Here is a 24903-nt window from a genome sequence, read left to right as displayed (position 1 = left end):
GAACTCGACTATTGTAAAACGAGAGGTAGAATTAGTCAAATCAAAAAATATTTTTCTTAGTAATTTATTTTTAATAATAGTTTTTAAAATTAGTGATTTTGAAACCGAAATAAATTTGTTAAAAACCTAAGAAATGGAACTGAATAGCTAAATTGGTATGATATCCCGTTTAAAATTTTCTCCGCCACTCAAAAGATATTCAACCAAAAGACATTGATTGATAACAATAAAAATAACTAATATTTGAAAAATGAATAATTTACATAATAAAGATGTTAAAAAATTTATATTTAAGTCGTTCTATGATTTAAAATACATAAAATTATGTGGAAATTGTAAAAAAAAAATGGCAAAATTTATCGTTCGGCAAAGCATAAGCAACGGCAGCCTGTGATTGGGCATTCTTCATTATAACTAAAACATAATAATAAAATTTTATGTCTTTATAAAATAAAACACTATATATCAATGCTATAAAAGAAAGTAAATAGACGTTCCTTTTAAGGACATATAAACGTCATTAGTTACTTTTTATAAATTTAAATATAGCATAACTTGCCTAGCCGCAAAATTAAGGCTAGGGTCACATCAGAGCTTTTCACTCTAGCGCATAATGCTAAAAGATAGAATGTAAAAAAAATCGAGGATGTGAAAAATATATTTTCAAAAATTTTATTGTAAACAGATGTTAATTAGAATAATTGCCATATTTTATATTTTTATTATTTTTTAATAAACGCTCTTCGCCTTAGCCTAAGTTTTTTTTAACTACTTAAAAGTAGTTTCGAGCTCTACGAGTAGATATTTTTGTTAAGACAAGATTGTTTGTAAATTTTAACCTAAATACTCAAAATATTTCTTCTCCAAACTATGCATAAATATAATACCCGCAGTAAAAGGCGGAATCTAAAAGCTTAAAATTATTTTTTGATTAGATATGTATTGTATATACTCGAAGCTTTATAATATTTAAATTCAATATAGAAATGATTTTCTCCTAGATTTTATTTCCAAAGACAATAAAATATTATATCAATAAGAAATACTCTCTTTTTTTTCATTTAAACGAATAACTACAACTAACCTAAACCATTCGAGCATATGGGATGAATGCCCACCGTGATGACATGATTGACACCAGCAAAACCATTCCTTTAAAGCGTTCATTTTGTGACTTTTTGCGGGATCTGGTATAAATTTATCATAACTATATCTAAGACAATTTTATAAAAATATATAAAGGACATATAACCCATATAAAATAACTTTAAATTAACCACCCTTACATATGATATCATTAAAGTGTTATAAATAGACAAGAATGAAGAAGACAATAGTCATTAAAGAACCACCCTTCGAACTTTTGACAAAATCTATGTTATAAAAAACGGTAAGAAACTTAGAAATAGATAGTAACATATTTAAAAAAAATTTCCCACCAAGAAGGAGTGTTTAATAACGAAGCAATCCTCTTAAAAAGTTCTAATTAATAATAAAAATCTGAAAAAAGATTAAATTATTATTAGAATATTACATTTCATTTTACAATTTTTTTTAAAAATTAAATGTAAAAAAAACACCTTTATATTTGCTAAATATTCAAATGCACCATTTACCTATAATATTCTCTCCGGCATTAGTATCGAATGTCGCATCTTGACCTCTGATCCTAGTAGGTATCCTACTATCATCATCATCGATATTTGTTTGTGTTCTGAAATTTATGTTGGTAACTGCTAAAAAAAAATAAGGTTTTTAAAATTAATAGAAGATAATGAAAAGATCTATCGTATAACTTGGTGCGGAGTTTGGATTTAAGGTCCCATAATCGAGATTAGCTAAGCATATAGAGCATCTTGGTAGGGGTTTATTGCAATGGGGGCAATTGTTAGTCTTCTAATTTAAAGCGAGGAGAGGAATGGAAGAGACGGGACAGAAAATATATAATGATTTAAATTTCAAACGAGAATATTCTTAATTTAAAATATTCACCCTTTCAATAAAATACAGCCACATTTAAAATAATATAATTTTAAAAGATAAAAGCCTGGCCTATAAAATCGTTCTGCACGCAGGTATTTTAATGTATTTTCACTTAAACTTATAGAAAAAAATTTTTTTAATAAAAATTACGCTGGCCGTGTCCACTTCGATTCTTACCTAACAATCGACTGCAGCTACGACTAATAGCCTTAAAAGTAAAAGAAGAGAAATATAAAAATGTCATCAAATATTTAAGACAAACCAAAATAGGGTCCTAGTAGCCTACAAAATTAAGTCGAAGGAGGACACAGCCGTTCTGCCCATTTCCCTCTATTTTCAAATTTACCTTCCAAAATTTTTTCTAACCCGCCCCTTGCAGACTTCTACTCGGCGGGGCCCATTTTTTTAACCAATTCATGCTACATATTTCCACTCTACTGGGTTAGCTTTATGTAGCAGATAATGGTCAGGGGGTCGTTCCAAGATAAATTGATTAAAAATGAGATTTTAGGGATGACCATCTAAAACGAACGAAACTTGTCAAGATAGTTATATATGTTGCATATTTTCAGCAAAATCAAAATTTTAGAGCGGTCGCTCAATTAGAGATATACATACCTCTTCAAAGTCGAAAATTGTGCAATGCGTGATTTTAATAAATCTCAACAATGTTAATTTTACCGGAAATAAGAAAACAAATGGATTTTTTTGATATTTTTCAATCTAGAATTTTAAGGACTATAAAATTATATATAATTTATAACTCTTAAATATTTTTTGAAAAAAAGAAGATTTAATGTAATCGCGCATTGTGCCATTTACGACTTATAAGATGTACACCTTTAGAACTGGTTGAACTAGCTTAAAATTTTGATTTTATACCAAGTTTTATTCATTTTTGAGATGCCCAACTCCCTCTTCCTTCCCTAAAATGTTTTCAAAATTATAAACTTTTCTCAGATTAGGGATTTGATTCGGGTTAGGCATAACACTGTAAGTCGAAACGGCAGGGATAGGACGAGAAAATAAATTAGTACGGTTAAAAGAATCGCTAGGTGAATTAGCCCGGTTCTCGCTATCATTTTGTAGGTCGATTTGGGATATATGTTCCTCCGGAGAGAAGGAAGTAGATAAGGATCTGCCGCAAAAATTGCAGTTTACGAAAATCTTTTTTCAAACGAAAAATATGTTTATAAAATCAAATTAATTATAAACGCTTGTCTTATTCACTGATATATTTTATGATTTATTTTACAATAGATCAAAATTTAGTTCCCTAGAGGACCGTGAATGCTCGCGTAATTCGAGAGATAAACAAAGCCTGATATAATATCCCACATTGGCATTCCCCGTTTTACTTAAATATTTTTCTTACTAAAATTTGTATTGGTGAAAAGGCATCGTTTTCAAATATTTGCTAGTGTCGTGATAAATTTGAGGAATAAACAAGATATTCTGTAAATTCAAATATTACTTTTAATTTTTGGAATTTCTGATTGATAAATTAGTAAAGTGGATGTGTTTGATTTAGTGGAAAATTTGTTACCCGACCCAGAGAGTGATATCAACTAGCCTCCTATCACAATCAAGGGGAAAAAGATTAACAAGCACAAGAAAGAAGAAAATTTTGCCTTTGTGACTGATATTATTCATAGAGAAATGGTGATCAAGTGAACATTTACATCGTAAAAGGGTGGGTGGACTTATAAATAATACTGTCTTATATTTGTATAAAATTCTAGATTGGGGCGAGTATTGGTCCAAGAGTTATCACACTTTAAAAATTGGTTGTATGTAGCCGAAGAGAAATAATTTATTCCCAACTCAATATTAAAAAATTAAATAAATTTTTAAAGCTCAAATATATATATATATATATATAAATCGTTTCTACTTCTTAAATAAAAATTGAAAAAAATATAATATCCGCATTGAAATGCTCTTCAAAATAAAAACTCTTAAAAAGATCCCTGAATATTTTTTTAAATGCACAAATAGGATTTTTAATCAAATTTTACCTAAAATTCCAAATAAAGATTAACATTTAGGTGGAGTCTAAATTTTTGCTTATCAATTTAATTAAATTAAAAGAGGGTTTAGCCGATATGGATTTGCGCCAAAAGTATAATGTTAAATTTCACAATTTTTAAAATTTGTCTGTGGAAAAGAATAATTTACCTCATTTACTAGATTTCTAAAAAACATATACAAATGTGTATACATATGGTGTCTAAAAAATATTTTTTAGTATGGTTCTACGGCGCATTTAGTAACATTAGCCCCTTATTACCTTTTTTTTAAAGGGTATTGTAAAAAATAAAAATAAATTGGTACTTGAAAATCTGGTGGATAGATAAAATTTTCGCACATCTTGTAAAAATATATATCAAACTCAGCTCTATATATATTTATTTTTTAAAATAAAAAAAAATGTTAAAGTTAATTTGAATAATAATGATTAATAAAAAATAATTTATTAACCTCTTTTCCCAAAGCTGACCTCGATCCAAGTACGCTCTATAACTTTAAATTTACAAAAGAAAAGTGAATAAATTCATGAATCAATATATATAAGCAATAATTTGTTTAACAGAGTTTACAAAAAAAAATTTTCCCTCGAGGAACCGAAGATTTTTTCCAGCCCAAAAATTTGAGCAAGTAATTACTATCTTAGGAATACTGAATTATAATTATGCTCAAAGTTACTTTTATGTGCCGAATATATTTCATAATAATTACTCAAAAATAACTTTTTTTAAAAATTTTTATGTAAATATTTTAATAATTATGAGCAAATTTTTAATTTGATCTTCAAAAAATTTTACGACTCAGAAGATGATTACAAATTAAAAAGAAAAACGACCATGTCATCAGCAATATTCAAAATTAAGATATTCTCTTTAGATCCGTTGTCTTTTTCCTCTTTATTTATTGACATTCAAAGAAAAACGATCACATCATCAGCTATATCTAAAATTAAGATTTTATATTTCTCTTTAGTTCGTTATCTTTTTTTACTCTTTATTTATTAATAATACCAACGTGTCCACTATATTATACACATTATTTTATAATTGACAAAAAAAACATTTAAACTTAGTGACATGATTAGTAACGCAAAATCGCTCCATTTGAGCAGCTTTCTAAAAACGGTTAACTCAGTATTTTATCAAAAAAAAATATTACGTAAGTTTGAAAATTATGCTCATAGATGGTAAAAAGGTTTGAACTATGAGTTATCCGTTTTTGAAAAATGGGCTCAAATGGAGCAATTTGCATCACTAGACATAATAGCTCAAGAATATTATGGATTAAATTCCAATTTTATTAATAAACCTTTACAAAAAGGATATTCTCGACAATTTCTCCCACTTTTCAAAAAAAAAACAATTGTCTTTTAAAATATTTACCTATTAACCCAATTCAGAAATGTTTGGCTTCTCACGAGATCGGCAACCTTGGAATGCATAATCAAAGCTATGGGAATGGTAATGTCGTTAGTTCTATTTACAAAATTTTGCAGCAATTTTAACCAATTTTTGTTTTTGTGATACATATCCTCGCAATCCTCTTCTTCCGAGGTACCTAAGCCTGAAAAATAGTTAGGTATAAAAGAGGAAAGTCAGAATTGATAGGAAGGGGAAAGGAAGATTGTTAATTGGGTAATATTTTCAAATGGAGGGATAGGAATTTAAGAGTATAATTAGCGTAGCGTATATAAGTTGAAGAATCAGCAGAGACCTGCAGACCCGGCTCGAGTATAATATTTTTTTCAAAAAATCCAGGCTTTATTATAAACAGTTTGAAAAATCGTATAACGAAGCCGTTAATATTCATTTACTGCTCATATTTTTATTTCTCCTGTTAAAACAATTTTTGCAAATATTCAAAATTAACAAAATTTTAAAAATTCTTAGCCAGGCTAAAAAAATAATCAAAAATAAAATTCGTGGGCAAGAAAAAATAAATCGCGGGACAGGCTTGAAAATGAAACAATATTTTTCAAATCCAAGAGGACCTCAAGATTTACTTCGCAGTAGTGTTGTTGAACGACTCTTAAGCCGATTTTAAAAAACAACAAACTCAATATTTTATCCAGAAAAAATGTTATGCAAGCCTAAAGATTTTGCTCCGAGGATGGGAAAGTTTTCGACATATATTACAGCAAATTTTTTATGGCTAAAATATTGAAGCCATTTTTTAAAAAATAGGCTTGAATTGAGCCGTTTTAAGAAAACTAATCTGCAAGCCCTGAGAATTCGTTTCGCTTTAAACAATCTGTAACTAAATGAATTGCTTCTTTAAAAAAAGTAGAACACGGGAAACTGAATTAAGAGAAAACATAGGATTTAAGAAGCAAATTTAATAAGGTTTATTAAGTAGATTCCAGATAGTAAATGTATAATTGAATTGATAATTAAAAATTTATTATGAAAATAAATTTTGATAAAATGTAACGATTAGATCTTAATTTTGCATTAGTTTATATATGGGGTGATTATGCATTCAATTTTGTAAAATGTAAGATATTCTTCTTTATACAAGATACTATGATTTGAGATAATGCATCCTTATATATTTAAGGATAACACCTAAAATATTTTAAAATAGGTAAATTTGGAAGTATATATATAAAAAAACGGGGGAAAACATATCTCGGGAATTGCTTTGATTGTCAGATGCCAATAGAATTTAGTCCCCTTCGATAAATACAGACAATGAGCGAGCCTTATTTCTTATTTTTCTTTTTGGAAGAATAGAAAACAAAATTTTAAATAATGATTTCCAACGTACCCCTTTTCCTACAAATTACTATAGTTAAATAATTACTCTATTTTAGAATTTTGGATGAAAAGAAAACTAACAAACTCAATCTCGAATGTTTTCATTAGAAAATAGTTAAACTTTGAAAGAGGGAAAAATAATTAACCAACGCCTCAATTGCTTAGCATACAAACGATACTGAAATGGATTAAATAAATTTTTCATACCATGAAATATTTTTCTCTTCTAAATGAGGTTGAGTTTTTAAATGGATGATGAAACCTAGTGGATATCGATGATTATCCCGAATAACAGAGCAGAAAGTCGCGATTTTCTATCGATAGCATTCATGCTGTGCCTGAGGCGAAAGCTTAGAGAACAGAAGGTTTAAAACTATATTAGAAATTTTAAAAATTGGAAAGATATTTGATATGTCCAAATAAAACAAGATGAAATTCATATTCTGAATCTATATGTTAGATAAATAATATTAAAAAAATTCATGATATTGTTAATTAATGGGATAACAGGATACTTGTGCGTTTTAACTCTCATGAACTTAAATTTATTAAAGAATATAGCCAAATAAATAATCGTTATATTTTCGAAATGAATAAATTTCAGGTTAAGGAGCCTTTGACAAAAAGTTTGAATATAGGTTTCTTTCCAACTATTTCCAACTCACTTCAAAATTAAATGAATTTTGCAGATTTAAAGTTTTGTCAATCTCTTGTAGTTTCTTATACAAGGTAATGGAACATGTTTTATGTGGGGCGTAAATGTTTGTCAGATTGAAATTTAGTAAATTTGCTACTCTTAAAACAAATAAAAGATTATAAATTTTTTTTAATATATCATTTTCCTCAATTATATAAGGATAAAAAAAATCGTTTTGTGTATTTTATATTATAAAAATTAAGAAGCGGCACCCTTTTTTGTAATTTGGAGCAGAAGCTCGCTCCTTTTAAAAAGGAACGTGAATTACTTAGATAAAGTTACTACTTAGTTAAATAGTATAATAATAATGCGATTAAATTACACAAACATCCACTTGGGAATAATAATGTACAAAATAATGGAAAACATATTATATCGGTAAATCCCGATATATTTTTTACTTCACTAACCCAATAATAGGATGCCTTTAATCTCTCCTTCTAAGATGATAATATCCGTGAGTTTCGCCATGTATAGACTGAGCTTTATAAAAATGTTTAATTCAATAAAATTATGTTATTTAGTGTATCAATGTTACCTAAAATATAAAATGCATTTTAGAAACTGATACTAAAAAAACTATATTTTTATTTTATAATTTTCTGAGATTATCATAAGCGCGATGCGATACAATTTTTAGCGATTTAACAGCTGATCAGGTTTATTTTTATATAAGATCATTTTTAATGCCAATTTCATTTTCTATGCCAACGCCAATATTAGTCCGTTTCAATATTGAAACTATAAATGCCCACAACAATATTAAACAATAAAAATAGAGAAAAACAAAAAATTGAGAGCATCTTTTTCTTATTTGTTTATGAATTTGTAAATCAATTTTTTCTTCTTCTTATGCTGTGTCCTAAAAATCAAAAAATTAAATTCAAACTTAGATCGGAGGATATCATTTAGGCGCTCCTGTTGGTGGATACACAGCAATATCTTCCTTCCTACATTCCACACTTGAATAACTTTTTGAGTTGGCTGATTTATTTTCCCTTCTCCCCTCCAATAAAGCCCTTTTCCTCTTGAAATTTTTTTTCAATATTCCTCGTATCCTATATGCGCTTTGACAACTCCCATTTTTAAATATCCCATCGAAAATATTTTTAACCATAATAAAATAGCGTGGACTCAAGACTCTTTACCCATCAAGATGGGTGGATTTGGTATCAGATATCCTTCCGATCTTGCCCTATCTGTCTTCATATCCAGTTGTCTTTTACCAATATTTGAAATTCCCATTTAATAGAGCCTGATCCTTTTTATATTGGTGCTATTATCGAGTGGAAATCAAAAATTATCGCTGATCACCAACTTTTAAGAAACGAATAAGCTAAAGGAATGGGATGGACCTATTATTGCAAGCTGCGTTAAATCACTCCTTTACAGAATGCAATTATCTGACCGTCCTTTATTCTCCTCAATGTTTAATACATCTGGCCATGAATTCCTTGAAGCCATCCAATAAAACACTTAACTTTGAAGAAAAAGGAAGAGCACGAGAATACATATTCATTCCCATTATTTCCACAACCTTAACAATGAGAACATTATCGTTTTTCAAAGAGCTCGCACATTCGTACACTTACGGATGAACCTCATGAAGGCTTTTTCTTAAGACAAAGACTCGCCATAGAGATTCACAGGACTAATTACATTAGCTTCATGGGCAGCTATATCCCACAAGATGATTAGTTTTAAAATTTATATATTTTGTATGCGTTGTTTTCTTTTTATATATATATATGTATATTTTTGTGATATCTTTATATTCCTCATTAATTTAGTAAATTCAATATAATAAAATAAAATAAATACGGTTTTAAATATATAAATAAAAAAATGTCCAAAATATAATACTGGAAAATTTTATAAATTTAACAACGGTTATTAAAGTTGGCGAAAGTTTTAAAACTCGATTTTTAAAATGGCTTTGGGCATAGCCTTTTGAATTCATGCATTAATTATCAGAGATAAAGGATATATATATATAAAGTAATATAAAAAATAAAATTAAAAAAAATGTTTCTTTCAATATTTTGTTTGATACATGCCACAGCCACTGGTCGGTTAAAATTGAGGATATCAACCAATAAAGTATTTGTATCAGTGCATCTTTAATTAGACATCAATATCTTTTTTATAAAGGGAATGCGACAATATTGCTAGCGGTTTAAAAGAGAATCGAGAATTTGCTGTTAATAAGGGTAATTTTTATAAATATCAATGATTTTTTTTAAAATTTAAACAGCTGTTAAATAGCTGAATATTAAGTCGTATCACGCTTACTATAAATCCAGCCTTCTTACCCATATACCTTTTTGTGAGAAAAGTAGATAAACGCTATAGCTATCCTGTCTTCGAACTTGATGTATGGAAAACAATCCTTTGAAAAAAAAATCTAATTTTAATAATAAGATAATCTAAAATAATTATATATATTTTAAGTAGCACTTCAAATTTGTTAAAGTAAGAAACAATATATAATAAGTTTGAAATGATAGTGATACATTGTTTTAAAGGAAAGCGAGGTCATAGATGATCAAGGAAAATATAAAATTTGTGGATTTTTTTTATAGGAAAAAGGATCTATAAAAGCACCAGGTAATCAAAATAATTTAAATTATTTCCGAAGATCTAGGTGCAGCCAGATTGATCGGAGTTTGCTCAAATCGTGCGTGAGGTTTTTGTTAGGACCTGAAAATATTATTTAATTTTATTTTAAGGCACAAATTGTTGAGCTGTAAATAAATTGTTGAAACGAAAATTTCAAAAAAAACGCGAATGATAATTTATAATGGAACCAAAATAATACATTTTTTAAAAAATATTTTTTATGCGAAAATAAAAATGATCTAGTTTTCTTCTTTTTCATATAAAAATAAAATACTCCTTGAAAACATTGCAAATAAAAATCAATTAACCCCCCAAAAAAGCTTAAAAATAATCCACAAGATTAAGTAATCTTATAATATTACAACAACGTAATATCAAGATGACAATAAATTTATGTGACTACTAATAAAAAAAAGCGGGAGGAGGGGGGGAAGAGGACAACAACGTTATAATTGACGCTATGAATCAATTGTAACAATACTGCATCCTTGAGGATCAGATCTATGAAACGATGCAGAAAGAAGGAACATAAAAATAATTTTTGAAATATGTGAGTTATTTATTGAATTTTTTATATGCTGATTTTTTAGTTTCGCGAATATCATTTTTGCTCCTGGTTTTTGTTCCTAAAAAAGGAAGGAGGGGGGAGCGTGTTGTAATATTATAATTTTACTTAATTTTGTTGATTAATTTTTATGTTTCTATTGGGTTAATTGATTTTATTTGCAATGATTTCAAGGATATATTTTATTTTTATTTGAAAAAGAAGAAAACTAGATCATTTTTATTTTTGGTTTTCAAAAAATGTATTAATTTTGTTCCATGATAAATTATCATTCGGGTTATTTTTAGAAATAATTATTATCATTTTCGTCAACAATTTATGTCTTAAAATAAATAAAGAATACTTTCCCGGTTCAACAATTTACTTACAGTCCAACAATTTGTGTCTTAAAATAAATTAAAGAATATTTTCCGGTCGTAACAGTTCAATAGGAAATAATTTATTTAATAAGTGCAACATGGGCAGTTTTATAACAATAAAAATAGAATACCATTTATACATATTATTCCACTATTAAATTTTACCAAATCCAAATACTCAATGCTGCGATGGTCCACGTCTAACTTCGATTCATCAGCAATACCAGTTTGAAGTAGCAAGAATTTTAGGGATAAAGAAAGGTAGGATAGACCTATTTTATCAGAGGTAATTTCAACATCAGGAATCGTTTTGTTGTTAATATCACCTCAAAATAAAAAATTATAATAAATAAATGCACAAGTTTATCGAAAGGAATTCAATTTTAATCTTCATATTTTCTCTATTTTGACTTATCTTATAATTCATCAAGATTAATCATTTGTTTGGTTTAAAGAAATAAAATAAGGGATGACAAAGCAAATTTTAGGTTATAGAGTAAGATTTTTTTTATATATATATATAAATTTGCAGGAATATTAAAAAACGTTAGGGGGGACATCATTTAGACAACTTTAATTAAATTAGGGAATTTTTTAGTAGTATTTGAATTAAGAAAAATAATGATTTATATTTATACAATAATAGGATAATAATTTTTATACCGGGATACCATGCTCTAAATGAAAAGCAAAAATGTGACAAACGTAAAATAAAGAGAAGTCGTAAAAACAAGTTTCTACTGACAGTATAATTTAGACAAAGAAATATTTTTAATAATGCTAAATCAAATAAACAAAACATGTATAGTTAGGGTCTATAAAAGCGAAATTAAAAAAAATAATAAAATATATGGTTGATTAATTTGTTTTTCTGACTTGATATATCGGATATGTCAATCATTTTTTCTAGCGTTTTCAGTGTAGAGTTGACATTATTAACCCACAATGGACTGGTATTGGAACGATTAAATCCACTCAATATTCCAATTAACATGGGTGACGTTAAGTAATTTCCAATTTCTGTTGGGATTTGTGGGATTTGGGGGGGGGGCGTAAAAATAAAAAAATTATCTGTATTAATAATTAGAATAAAAAATCGTTCTCTTGTGTAATGTTTAATCAGATAGAACCATGACACTCACGGTACCAGTCGGTATCAATACTGGGTATCAGCTGATACGGCGGTAGTAGTGGCAATATAGGCTAAAAATGGCAGCCGTGCATCTTTGATATTTACAAAAAAAAAGGAATTCCTTTATTTTGATTGATAATAAATTAGAAATTTTAGGATTGGATTTTTATTTTCAAGGAATAACATTTTGTATCCTATGGGCATAAATAATGGTGTTAATATTTTTTTTAAGAAAATTATTTTTAGTAAACCAATAAACTTTTTCGTCAGTAAAGCTATAGTTGATTCGACGTTACCTCGAAGAACGTATAGTAGAATAGCCCTGCATAAGTCTACCAAATTTTCGTTGCTATCTTGATTAATTAAGCTTGCAATTAAAAATAATTATTCTTTGAGAGAAAGAAAGAATGAATAAAAAAATATTAATAAATTTATAAAAAAATATTAATAAATTTTTATATTTCACTTTTCCCGAATTAGTTCTCTATTCTCTCTCTTTCTTTAATTAACTTCTCATTATTAATACAGTTATCAGATATAACCCAACCAAAAGGTATATAACATTTACCCAGATTAAATATGTAAATAAAAAACTAAAATATATATCCATTAAAAAAAAAATGAATTCATGCCAAATTTACTTTTCAAGGTAACTGTAAAATGTTTTATCGCGCATCCAGAATTGCCAATCGCAAAGTGTCAAAGCCCTATTTCTTATTCGTTATTAATAATTTCAGATTTAAAGGTATTAATACATTTATTATATCCTTCTTTGTTTAAACATAAATTATAGATATATTCATGCACAAATTATATCTCAAAATTTAGCATTAAAAAACCTTAATGGGTCATCGTATCTTTTAAGTTCGGAAAATGTGGTAAATTCTTTAATATTATTTCCCTCTGATTCGCTATCGTTAGCATCCCCATAATTGTCCGCGTTATTTTGGTTTTCGTTATTCATATGGTTCGCTATATCATTTATGCTGGTGATTTTATCGACTCCTTCTGGAAAATCGAATATTTTAAGGTGTGCGATATTCGATTCCGACAATTCCCGAGTATTGTATAGTGGGAAAAGTTTTGAATCTCTTATGACCTTTTATTTTTATAACATTAAAAGCTCCATTTGATATAATAATTTCGAAAAGTAAATATAAAATATAACAAGTGACATCGAACTCGATATAAACTTAGATTTATGAAATCAAACCTTTTTAAAAGTCAAAATGTCTGAAATTAATAATAAATCTATATTGTAAAGATAAATCGTCTTATAAGATATCTAACTCCGTATGAGTTAGGATCACAACAACTTATCAATATGACTTCATTCTATCTTTCTGTTCATTTTAAAAATCAAGCAATCAAATATGTTAAACTTCTAAATTGTTTTTAATCTTCGACTTATTTTATTCAAAACGCGCTTATACTTTTTGGCAAAAATCTTCGTTGATACAAATATCCCGATAAAAGTTATCGTCTATAGAAAGTCCGGTAAAATTATAAAGCGAAGACCCCATCGAACCAACAACCATTTCATAGTTTATGGAGTAATCCTGAAAATGTTTTAATTGTTTTTATAAAAGGAAAAAATAATGTAACAAAAAATTTCGAGTTAAAATTTTCAAAAACGTAACTTTTTTTGAATATTCAACAAATAAAATTTATTTTATTGTTAGATTTACTGTGCAACATGTTATCTTGTAGTAGGGTTAGCCGATTTAAAACCATTTTTAAATTTTGATTTAAATCACCTTGATTTTTTTTTAAAAAATCGATGGTATAAATCAAAATTTATGGTGGTGAAAGATAAGGACTTAGATTAGCAAAATCTAAATTGAATAACCAAATTGCACTAGTAATTAACACTTGTCAGGACATAAAAGTTATTTTTTTTATTTCAATTTCTGACATAGCAGAAAAATAACTGCTGATCCTAATAGCAATAGTGAAAAATTATATAATATTTCTAATATAAAACGAAACTAATATCAAAAATCTACACATATTTTAAAAAAATTTTCATTACTTAATAATAAAAAAAATAATCAATTAGTTTGTAAAATTAAGAAAAAACAATCTATATCGTCGACATTTATTAGAATAAAAAAATTCTAATTTTCCTGCCTTTCCTGTTCCTAACCGATACCTAAGCTTCGAGTGAACAATCCAAACGACGAGAATACTCTCTCGACTGAATAGGATGATGAAGGAGTAAATAGTTGTTTTATTATTTTTAAAATATTTACATCCTTCATCATATTCTTGGGTCATTTACCATTCAATTGGATCTACTTTATTTACTATATTATCCGAAAACATAATTTTAGTAAATGGTTCTGATCCTGCTTAAAACTTTACCAATATAGATAAAATGTTATGATATAAAAGTCCGCCGTTTTACATTAACGTTCCCATTTAATTGGTTGTTAAATTTGAACGATATTTCAGGTTTAAAAGTTAGAATAGGAAGTGTTTAGGAGTTAAAGCTTGATTGTATCGTTTAGAAAAGGTTGAAAGTCTTATCACTACTTTATTAGCATGTAAGGTAGTGAAAAACCTTTGCAAATTCTTCCAACCATTCGGGGTTTTAAATTGGGCTAATTCTTAACCGGTTGAGAAATAGCAATAGTTAATTTTAGTTTGAAAAATTAAATTTCATTTGACATCTTTGAATCAGAAAATTCTACAATAGATTTATTTTAGCAAACAACTGATTTTAATTTTTTTTAAAAATAACTGTATATTTTATGTCATCGGTTCTTTATTTAAAAAGAATATCAATTTACAACATATTATTATTTAATTTTTTAACAATTTCCTGACTTGTTCCCTTGAGCATTAGTCCTTAGCTTGCAAGAACTGAAATTTAAAAAAAAAGAAATTTTAAAATCTTAATCCCGAATTCTTTATAAACTTTGAATTATTTTTATTTGGCTTATATGTAAAAAAAATAGATTCTTTTAAATTTTTTTTTTAAAAAAAATCACGAATTTTGCCAACCCTATATTTTGTCGAATATTATTCTAACTGCAAAATAAAAAAATTGAGAAATTTTTGAACGAGTAAAATGATTTTACAGGTGGCTATTATAATTTCTTTTTAAATCCATAAATAGAAGCAAAATTCATTTAAAGCCTCAGTATTGAGCAACAATTTTTTTTGTTTTTTTAATCCGAGATATAAATATTAAGTTCATTACAAAATGCTTTTTAATTAAAATGTTTTTAATAAAGGAGAGTATTCAATTGTTAATTATTGATTTAAAAAAATAAATTAGTAATTTTTGAATAATATTTAAAAAAAAGAAATAATGATTAAAAATCTGCCCAAATTTTCCGAACCCTAGAAGGGAGAAAAGTTTATTTTATATTTTTATACCATAGCTAATTTTTCGTGAAAAGTAATGTTGCAAAAGAGTTTATCGTTTTGATCGTCATGCTGATCGCTTAAGGTAAGCAAAGTTTGAGTAGGATTAGGACTAGAAGATGGATCCATATTGTACCAACTAAAAGATGCAATGATTCCATCATTGTTACCTTTTTTTAAAAAAAAATTTAATAAAGAATTTTTTTTATTAAAATTATTTTAATTAATGATCAAGGTCCCAACTCATGGAAATTGCCGTTACAACACCTAATTCGTTAAAAAAATTCTATTCGTCTATTTGTAATCAAACGACATGTCAGAATTAACAGGCTAATAATAACTCAAATCCCATATTTGTCAAACCTTTAACTAACCTTAACCTTTAAATTCGATTTCTTCCTTACTCTATATACTTGTTTAATTTAAAATGTATTTCATCCAATTAAAAAAATCTCCTTTAGCTGAAACATTCCTTGATGTGAACCATTACCAAATTTATACAAATCCTTATGTCAAAAAGTTTTTAAAGAAATTTTGTTGCCCGATTTAAAAAATAATATAAGGAATTATAATTATACCGTAAAATATATCAATAAAATTAATATCAAAGATCTCGAAAGAAATTTTACTGCAAGTTTTTTCGTATATTTCGAAGTTAGCGGCGTCTGGAGCTATACGAGTTAATAGAAAATAAATATTTAATAAACTTCATTTCTAAATCAAAGATGAAATAGTGCCTAACGAAACATTGTCATTAGGTAGAATATTTTGCCAAAAAATTAATTTTTTTTTAAAAAAAAACAAGTTACTTCATTCGAGAGTTTATATCAAATCTAGCTTAAATAGGGTTTTTTTTAAAAAAAATTAAATATTAATCAACGTTAGGAAAGTTTATAAAAAACGCTATAATTGAATTTACTATTATTTTACAATTAAATATGCCACCCTTTAATTTTTATGATTTTCATATCCTTTTTTTTTATTACATTAAGATTCGCTCAATAATAAATAAATATTTTCTCTCATGACTTACTAGTATTGATGTCTAAAAAGTAAACGACACGAGATTCATCGAGCAAAATGGCTATCAGGTTTTGCCTTTTATAGCATTTAAAATATAAATAGTTTAACACAAATATGCATGCTGTTCTTAAAAAGCCTTTCAAAAAAAACCAATTAAACACTCCCCTCTCTCTCCCATTTATCTAAAGTAAATATTATATACTTAATAACCTGTTCGGGGACCACGATATTTTGTGAATAGGCCTGATGTTATTTATCGTATAAGAGCTGATCTACGATAAGGTTATTTTTTTAAAATACAATTTCTTAATATGGGTGTAATGATAGAGCTAAAAACGGTAACCCAGTAGCATATGTCTCCTTTAGGTCTAGGCCCAACCTGTAGCCCATGTAAATATTCAGCAATAACTCTGATAATTTAATAATATTTTATTCATTATTACAAAATATGATATAAGAAAATGATATCCACCTCTTGATATTAAATTTTATGATAGAAAGGAAATATAATATTAATAAGCCACGGGCTGGTAGAGTTTAGATTGGACCAGTCCTGTGCTATGCTATTGCCTGGCCTGCCATGCTGGACTGTACTGTAATTTAATATAATTAAGCTAGATTGTATTTAAAAAATATTAATGAGAACATCAATTTTAAAAGAATTGGAACTATGCATCAATAGGAAACAAATTATTTTTAATTATAAAGCAACTGAAAAACTTATCGGAGCCTTAAAAACTTTCGCAAAACTGAACAAAACACTTTTTAGGTCAGAGGAGGAACGCCGGAAGGCATTAGAAATGCGGATGCCTGTGAAATAATGCACAACTTAGTCGATGATAAATTACTCAAAACATTATATAAATTAAAAAGAAAATTGAATCTTTTTGAAAAGTTGTAACTTGTGTTTCCAAACGTCGGGTGTCCCATAAGTACAGCTTATTCTATAATAATTTAATTTTTTTAGGTTAATATTATAAATGTAATAGTAAGTAGGGTTGTTAAAAAGCCCAATTCGGGTCGATTTTTCAAAAACTATCTGATTCTGATTTTAGCCAATATAATATTATGTAGGCCTCGAGATTTGGCAAATAGGGAAGGTCTAAACCTTCCTGCCATCTATGAGCAAAAATCGAGACGAATGGGGCTTTTTAACAATCCTAATAGTAGGCTTCCAGAGAGGCAAATCGAATGGTTCCCATCAGTGGCGTAGCTAGGAATTATATTACCAATTTGATTCCCAAATTTTCAATTTTCAGCGATTTTTGTTTTAGAGATTTAGAACCTATCCCAATCGAATAATGAAATATTCGTATTTATTCGATTCGAAATTTTCGAATAGTAGAATAATTTAGCATTCGTTTTTGCAAGAATAGAATGTTATTAGTTTTTGTAAGTATTGAATATGTTACTCATATTCGCAAAAGAGAACAATTTGATTTTTTTTTTAAAAAAAAATAACTTCTTTAAGATATTTTATTTAGTACACAATAAAGTAGATAAAATTTAAACATTTCATTGCATAATTCATACTCGTATGAAGGTAAATTATATTGAAAGTAAATTTATATATAAAAAAATCATTCATTCTAGGCATAAAATTTTGCTAATTGTTTCTTCTTTTAGAGATATGCAATTTTTTTTAGTAATCATATTTGTGCCAATAAATTAGACGATCATAAAATGTAAAAAATGACCCTATTTTTTTCTCCTTCTGACTGTCATTTTACCATTTAAAAATATTTATTTTAAATTTATTAAAGAAATTTTTAAACAAATAGTCACTATCATAAATCAATAAAAGCAGTAAACAAGGGAAATAATTGTCGGACGAGATATTAGAAAATTTAATGATATAAAAAATATTATATAATATACACCCAAATGAAATTGGGACAAATCAGCTTATTATAAAAGTAATTTTTTTTACTTTTCCTCGTTATATTGACTATAAGTTGGGTAATCACTCCATTTATTTTCAGTCGTTTCATCCAACTGCAAAATTGACTAAGAGAGACAGAGTTTATAGCCGAACAATTATTTAAGTTTCGAAAAATCTAGCCCAACTTTGTATAAATCGGGGGAAAAAAAATTAATTGGCGCCTTAACGCATAGAATTTTAATTCTGAATGATGGAGTCGTTTACCCAACTACATAATTCTGACACGAGGGGCCCAATTAATATATTATGATCCGTTTTTAGTATAACCTCGAATACGGAAGAAAATTGGTGCGGGTTGAAGGGATCGAATTGGATATTAAAGACAGCTTTGGTTGATGCACTCGTGTTCGAAGAAGAACTAGAACTTTTAGGTTTACTAACTAATTTTAATTGATTTAAAAAAAATACATATATTTGATTTTTTATAAAAAAAGAGTAATAAAAATTTATTCATAAATTTTTTTCCCCAGTACGTTTATAGACCTACTAGCATAATTAAAATCAGCATTATGCTTAAAGAATAAGATGCTAAAAAAATATGCAATTTTTTTGATTCAAGCGCGTTCTACAAATGTTCGGATAGAAAATATTTTAGGCGTGCAGAGTACCCTTTTACTCCTCCGTGGCAATGTTACTAAGATTAATAGGTAAACTTAATTGTAAAACAAAATTATGGTAACAAAAGATGTATTACGCCCAAATCCTGTCTCCCAAAAATCCCTTCTTTTTTGGAAATATATATTTAATCTAATATAATTTTAAATGAGGGGAGCGGTTTTTCTATACTCATATTTATCGAAAATGTTTTAATTTGCTCTTTAAATATTGAAAAATAAGTTAGACGGGTTTAGAAGAAAAAGTCGCGATTTTTTTTTACCTATCATTTATAAATCTTTTTTTTAAAACGTAGATTCTTGATAGGGGCCCTGTATATATTCAGTTCGACTGAGTTAAAATAATTTCCTAATTTTATTTTTATAGCTAAAAGGGGTGTTTTAAAACTTGTTTCTTAGAATGCTTTATATGTTAATTTTGAGATTTAATTACGCCTTTTTCAAAAATCTTTCATATCCACTAACAATCAGAGAGTTTGAAACTTGAACTAACAAAGGTTCATGTTCTTAAAATTTTTTTAAAAAAAAAGAAACGGTTCTGAGGATAACAGAATTTACTTATTTATCTATACATATATATTGCATAACCAATAATCAGAGTTGTTAACGCTCCTTTTTAAAAGTAGCTAGCTCCCGCTCCTACCTTCTCAAAAGAAGATAGCTCCTGCTCCCGCTACTACATTTTTGAAAGGAGCTAGCTCCCGCTCTAAGTAATGGAGTGTCACTCCATAACCGCTCCTTTGATTTTCATTTTTTTAGAGGGTATATGAAATAAAATCTTATTTTTTTTCATCTAAAAGCTTTATTTATATTAAATTACTATCAGAATATTTATAACCTTTTATTAGCTTTTAAAAGTAATAAATTTTAAATTAGAATCTATCAAACATCCACGCCTCTCCCCTAAGACCTGTTTTGCAATACTAAATAGGCACTCCACAGGAGCACTAAAAGTAAGCAGGGTATTGTATTTTATAAAGATATTTTTTAATTCAGGGAATTTATCGAAAATAGTAATTTTGGTATCATTATTTAAAAAATATTTGTCCAATATATTATCTTCCTGATGATCAATTTCATGGAATCCAAAAAAATCTTCCAAATTAATTTGTATTTAAAAGAAAGATTTTTTACTTTTAGATGCTTTTTAAGATTGAAGCTGCTCACTTTTGAAAATTAAATAGTTTTATTTAAACACAAAAGACATTTTGCCCATAATTTGTTTGATCATTTGGATCAACAACTTTTAGAAGTTTAAAATATTTTTTGTATGATGTAAATGGAAATTCGATTTCTTCATCTATGATATCTAAATCCATAATATCTAAAACTATTTTTTATTATATATCTATAAAACGAATATTAATATGACTTACAAGATTTTCCAAAAAATTTTCAATATAAAAAGGAAAACTTAATGTTTAATATTTAAAATGAATAGATGAAAAACCAATATAAAACTCGGCTAAACATTTAATAATGGATAAATTTAAATTAAATTAAATTTCATTTTTATTAAATTTAATTAACAAATATTATTAATATTTAAAAAATAATTTAATTTATACATTAAATTTAAAGAAGCGGTGGAGGGTGCTCCTCCACTCCAGCCCTAAAAGGAGCTAGCTCCCGCTCCCCAATTTTAAAAAGAAGGGCCACTCCAGATGTTTTTGAAAAAATGTAGCGGCGCTCACAACTCTGCCAATAATAGTCCGGGTTATAGGAAATTTTTTATTATTATTCTTTACTTCTAGTATCGATGACTTTCAGATTTTTGTAATTTAATCCAATCATTAAGGAATTGTTGGCATTCGGAATCCATTGCAATGAGGAAACAGTTTCTCCTAAACCTTTAAATATTCAGATAATTTATGATATAATTTAAAATTTTGAATTTATTTCTAGGATGTATTTATGATTAGTTAATCAAACAGAATTACAATACCTCCAGAGAGAAAAAAACCCCAAGTATACATAAATTACCATATTTAAATGAAGTTTTATTATAAATTTAGATTAATAAAACAATTTAAAAATAGTTTTGGACAAGAAAGTAATGAACTAATAAAACTCTTTATTGATAAGTAGAGATTACAACATAGTGCTATTGTAACTTTTCAAAAGTAATTATTTACATTGAAAAGTTACCTTGTCCAAAATATAACTAGTTATACAATAGTTATCTTAATTTATTACTAACTTTTTGATCATATTGAAAATCATATTTTAGTTTAAGCCAGTGATGTCACTAGCCTTTAAATTCTTAAGGGGCTTAACTTAAAAAAACAGAAATATATTTTTGGAAATTTTTTTTAAAATTACCTTCTTTTTTAGGTTATATTTATAATTGCCTATTTTTTACTTAAGCCAATTTTTGGGTCACTTAATGCTCATTTTTAGTGAACACTAGTAAATTTTTATTACATACAAAAAATTAAAATATAAACTTACGCTTTTTGAGCTAATTTATAAGTTTATGTTATTAAAAAGGAGTTATAATTTTTCTCTGAAAATAAAAGTCTTTAATATGAAAGAAATGAAGTTATTATTGACAAATTCATAGATAGAAGAGATGTAGCAGATCCAATTTTTTCACTGGGATTTAAGAAAGTTCTGAAAAATAAAACTTCTCTTCTTTTACTAAAAAAAATTTCTTTGGGATTAAAATGATATTAGTGATATTTAATTTATTTAACTTTATAAATGTGTTAAAATATTTTTTTTCAATTAAAAATTTCAAGCTGGGGCATGCCTAAAAATAAAATTCTAACTGGGCTAAGGTCTAAAAATAAATTCACTTCCATCCTGTCAAATATATATAAATTGGGTCTAATCTAAAAAAAAATTGAAATATGAAATTGTAAGGCCTTACGTAAGTGACATAATAATCTAGTAATTAAATAATTATGTACATACTTACATGCATTAAATATAGGTATTGAAGGGCATTTATTAGGATCCTTAGTGTTGGATGTTGAGTTACTATTATGAAGTTTATTAATGTCCCATATTGACAAAGAATAATCATATTTATGCTTCACATGAGAAGTTGCTAACTTTTTTAAAATGTTTTTTTTTTAAAAACAAAAACATAATATATTCACATTGTGAGGGATCAGAGGATTCCAAGCTAGATTTCCAATCAGACGACTATATTTGGGTTCTTAAAAAAATAATAAAATTTTCATATTATTAAATTATTCTACCTATTTCTACTATTTTATTTGCAATATAATTATTTTTAATATCTATATTTATAATATTAACATAGCCAGTTGTTCTACCAATACAGACCATTCCATTATTTTTCCAATCCATCGCCTGCATCAAAATTGTTAAATTAAGTATATAATGGGATATTATATTACTTTGATATATGGAAATTCATTATTAGACCATATCAGATCACAATTTAATTGCTGATCAACTGTTGAATATGCTAAAAAATATTCATTATATATAAAAAAAATATTTAATTAGCTACATTTTATGTTTGATTTATATAAATTTAAACTATCGCCATATACAACAAATATATCTTTATATGAAGGAGACCAAAATATCTCATTATTGCATAACATTTTATCAAATATTTTTTATATTTTGATCAATAATTCATAATTAAATGCTGATAAAAATATTCATTCAAATATTTTAAATTTAAAAAATTGGTAAGACCGCCAAAAATGGCAACTAAAATCACATGATCTAAGTTTGTTTTTCTTATTACCAATCTCTTTTATATAAATTAAATTTATATGTATATAAACTGGATTGTCACTACTTTCATTAAAATACAGTAAAGTTATATTGCATTTACATTTATTCAAGTCATCTGTCGTTATTGTTTGTAGTCAATGATATATATAACTATAAATTGGCGATTCATTCATTAATGCGTCCACACATTGAAGTCAGCTGTAGCGCCATTTTGTAGTTTGAGCGTTTGTCAAATGTCTCGATCATTATAATAGATTTGGAATCGATTCCTCCTTCAATATATTCTTACCTGATAAAGTCTGAATGAAACAATTGGGTGTAAAACCCTCCTACAAATAATATTATATTTATGAGGTAGAAAATTTTTCCTATTTACAGCCAGCACTCATTTTTTCAATAAATCTCTGTATTTTAATGGAAATCTATAAAAAAAAAGAAGACAGAATAATAATGAGTAAAATATCAATATAAGTATTTTATATATAAATGGGATTCATATTTACTAAATAATTTTAGGTATTTTTTTCATATCCCTTACAAATATTTTTTTAATATTCGATGATGCTGTTTATATTAAATAAATTAATGACATTGGGATAAATACAAATTTCATTCTTGAACATTAAAAGAAGCTAACGATTTAAAATTCTTCAAGACTAACACCTTATAAAATATGTATTAAATTTATATTTTTAAATTCTATATTAATTTAAAAAAATATTTTTTATATAAAATATCAAAAGCATTTATTTGTAATAAGAAATGTGTGATTATTATATTCTATTTGATTTGTATTATGATAATTTGACAAGAAGCACACTCCCATTATAAATGTAACATAATAAATGATAGTGATATTAAAAACCTGTTTTTAATGTATCCCATCATGCATTAACATAATTTAAAAGACCTTGCTGGATTAGGTTAAACTATTTTTTTTTAAATTACAAGGTGAGATAAACTAATATTTTTTAGAATAATCAGCTAGTCATCCCTCATAAATATTTATTAGACCAAAAAATAATTAAAACAATTTTCAATTTTATTTTATTATTTAAGAAAAAGCTGTAAAAATTATGTCAAAGAGCAAAATCTTTCAAATAAATTAGACTTGTTTTTAGAATATACCATATTAATATTTCTTTCTGACAAATAATTGACAATCAAATTACAAAATAGCGTTAGAGCTGATTTCAATGTATACGACGCCTTTATAATGTATAAGTGAATCGTCAATTTATAGTTTTATATATCATTGCCTCTAGTAGATGCCAATGAAGAAAATATTCCTTAAGCCTCGAGATTTCACTAAAAGATATCCATACCTTTGTGCCATCAATGGGCAAAATTTTCAGGTCTGCATAATATTTTTCTGAATAAAATACTGAGTTAAACGTTTTTAAAATCGGAAGATAGCGATTCTGTATCACTAACCCTGAAGTAGTTTATAGTAATAAGAAATTATAGCGATTTCGCTCAAGCAATGTAATTCATGGTTAAACTATAACTTAGTAAGTATAGATCAACATTAGGATTTATATATACTAATGAAATGGCAATTCATTCATTGAATGCAGTTTAAAGTGTCCATGCATAGGCTTATTCCAGTGACATGTCATTGCCTTATTCAAAAAAAAAATTGATTCGAATATAATAAATCTTATCAAATAATTATGAATATGAATAATAAAATTGTTTCATCTAATAACCATTTATTCGATTCAAATAAAACAAATTATTCGGATTATTAATTAACTGTTTTTAATAGATTTAATATTTGTCATTATTATTTGATAACCTGCTAATCTGACAGGTAATGTGATTATAAAAAGACTTGCACAAATTTAAAAATAGTGAAAATTGAAGCGATATTTAAATCTTCCGTATTTTTTGAATCTCATAATAATATATTAAAAAATTACACAAAACAAATGTATATAAAAAAATACATTTCTACTATAAATTATCATTAGCTAGCTTATAGGAGTATGCTTCATATAAAATAGTTATGCTTGATATTTAAGGACAAAATTTCCTAGCAAAAAGAGCGATTATATGGGATCAATACCAAATCAATAAAAACGGTGAAAAGG

At 26.7% G+C, this 24903-nt stretch overlaps 1 protein-coding gene across 1 annotated transcript; it reads right to left on the bottom strand.

Annotated features, from left to right (window-relative positions):
* Positions 1-293: 293 nt before the first annotated feature.
* LOC135924443 (GATOR2 complex protein MIOS-like) lies at positions 294-22671 on the bottom strand. The gene is made up of 27 exons (XM_065459500.1): positions 22605-22671; positions 22459-22529; positions 22358-22411; positions 22011-22146; positions 20839-20940; positions 18744-18856; positions 17437-17478; positions 16745-16806; positions 16545-16609; positions 16141-16182; positions 15524-15681; positions 13573-13698; positions 12979-13238; positions 12781-12852; positions 12391-12506; positions 11884-12027; positions 11173-11333; positions 9785-9853; positions 7875-7947; positions 5394-5574; positions 4465-4506; positions 4318-4381; positions 2935-3150; positions 1797-1896; positions 1617-1736; positions 1085-1187; positions 294-414 (listed from the first exon to the last, which is right to left on the bottom strand). Exons 1-27 carry the CDS (start codon positions 22669-22671, stop codon positions 357-359), a joined length of 2817 nt encoding a protein of 938 aa, XP_065315572.1. The 3' UTR covers positions 294-356.
* Between the last annotated feature and the right edge of the window lie 2232 nt (positions 22672-24903).

Source organism: Gordionus sp. m RMFG-2023, chromosome 2, assembly GCF_954871325.1.
Source record: "Gordionus sp. m RMFG-2023 chromosome 2, tfGorSpeb1-WG-v2, whole genome shotgun sequence".
NCBI classification, from domain to species: Eukaryota; Metazoa; Nematomorpha; class Gordioida; order Chordodea; family Parachordodidae; genus Gordionus; species Gordionus sp. m RMFG-2023.
Note: the sequence above shows the minus strand (reverse complement) of the source record. Positions and strands in the feature narration are given on the sequence as shown.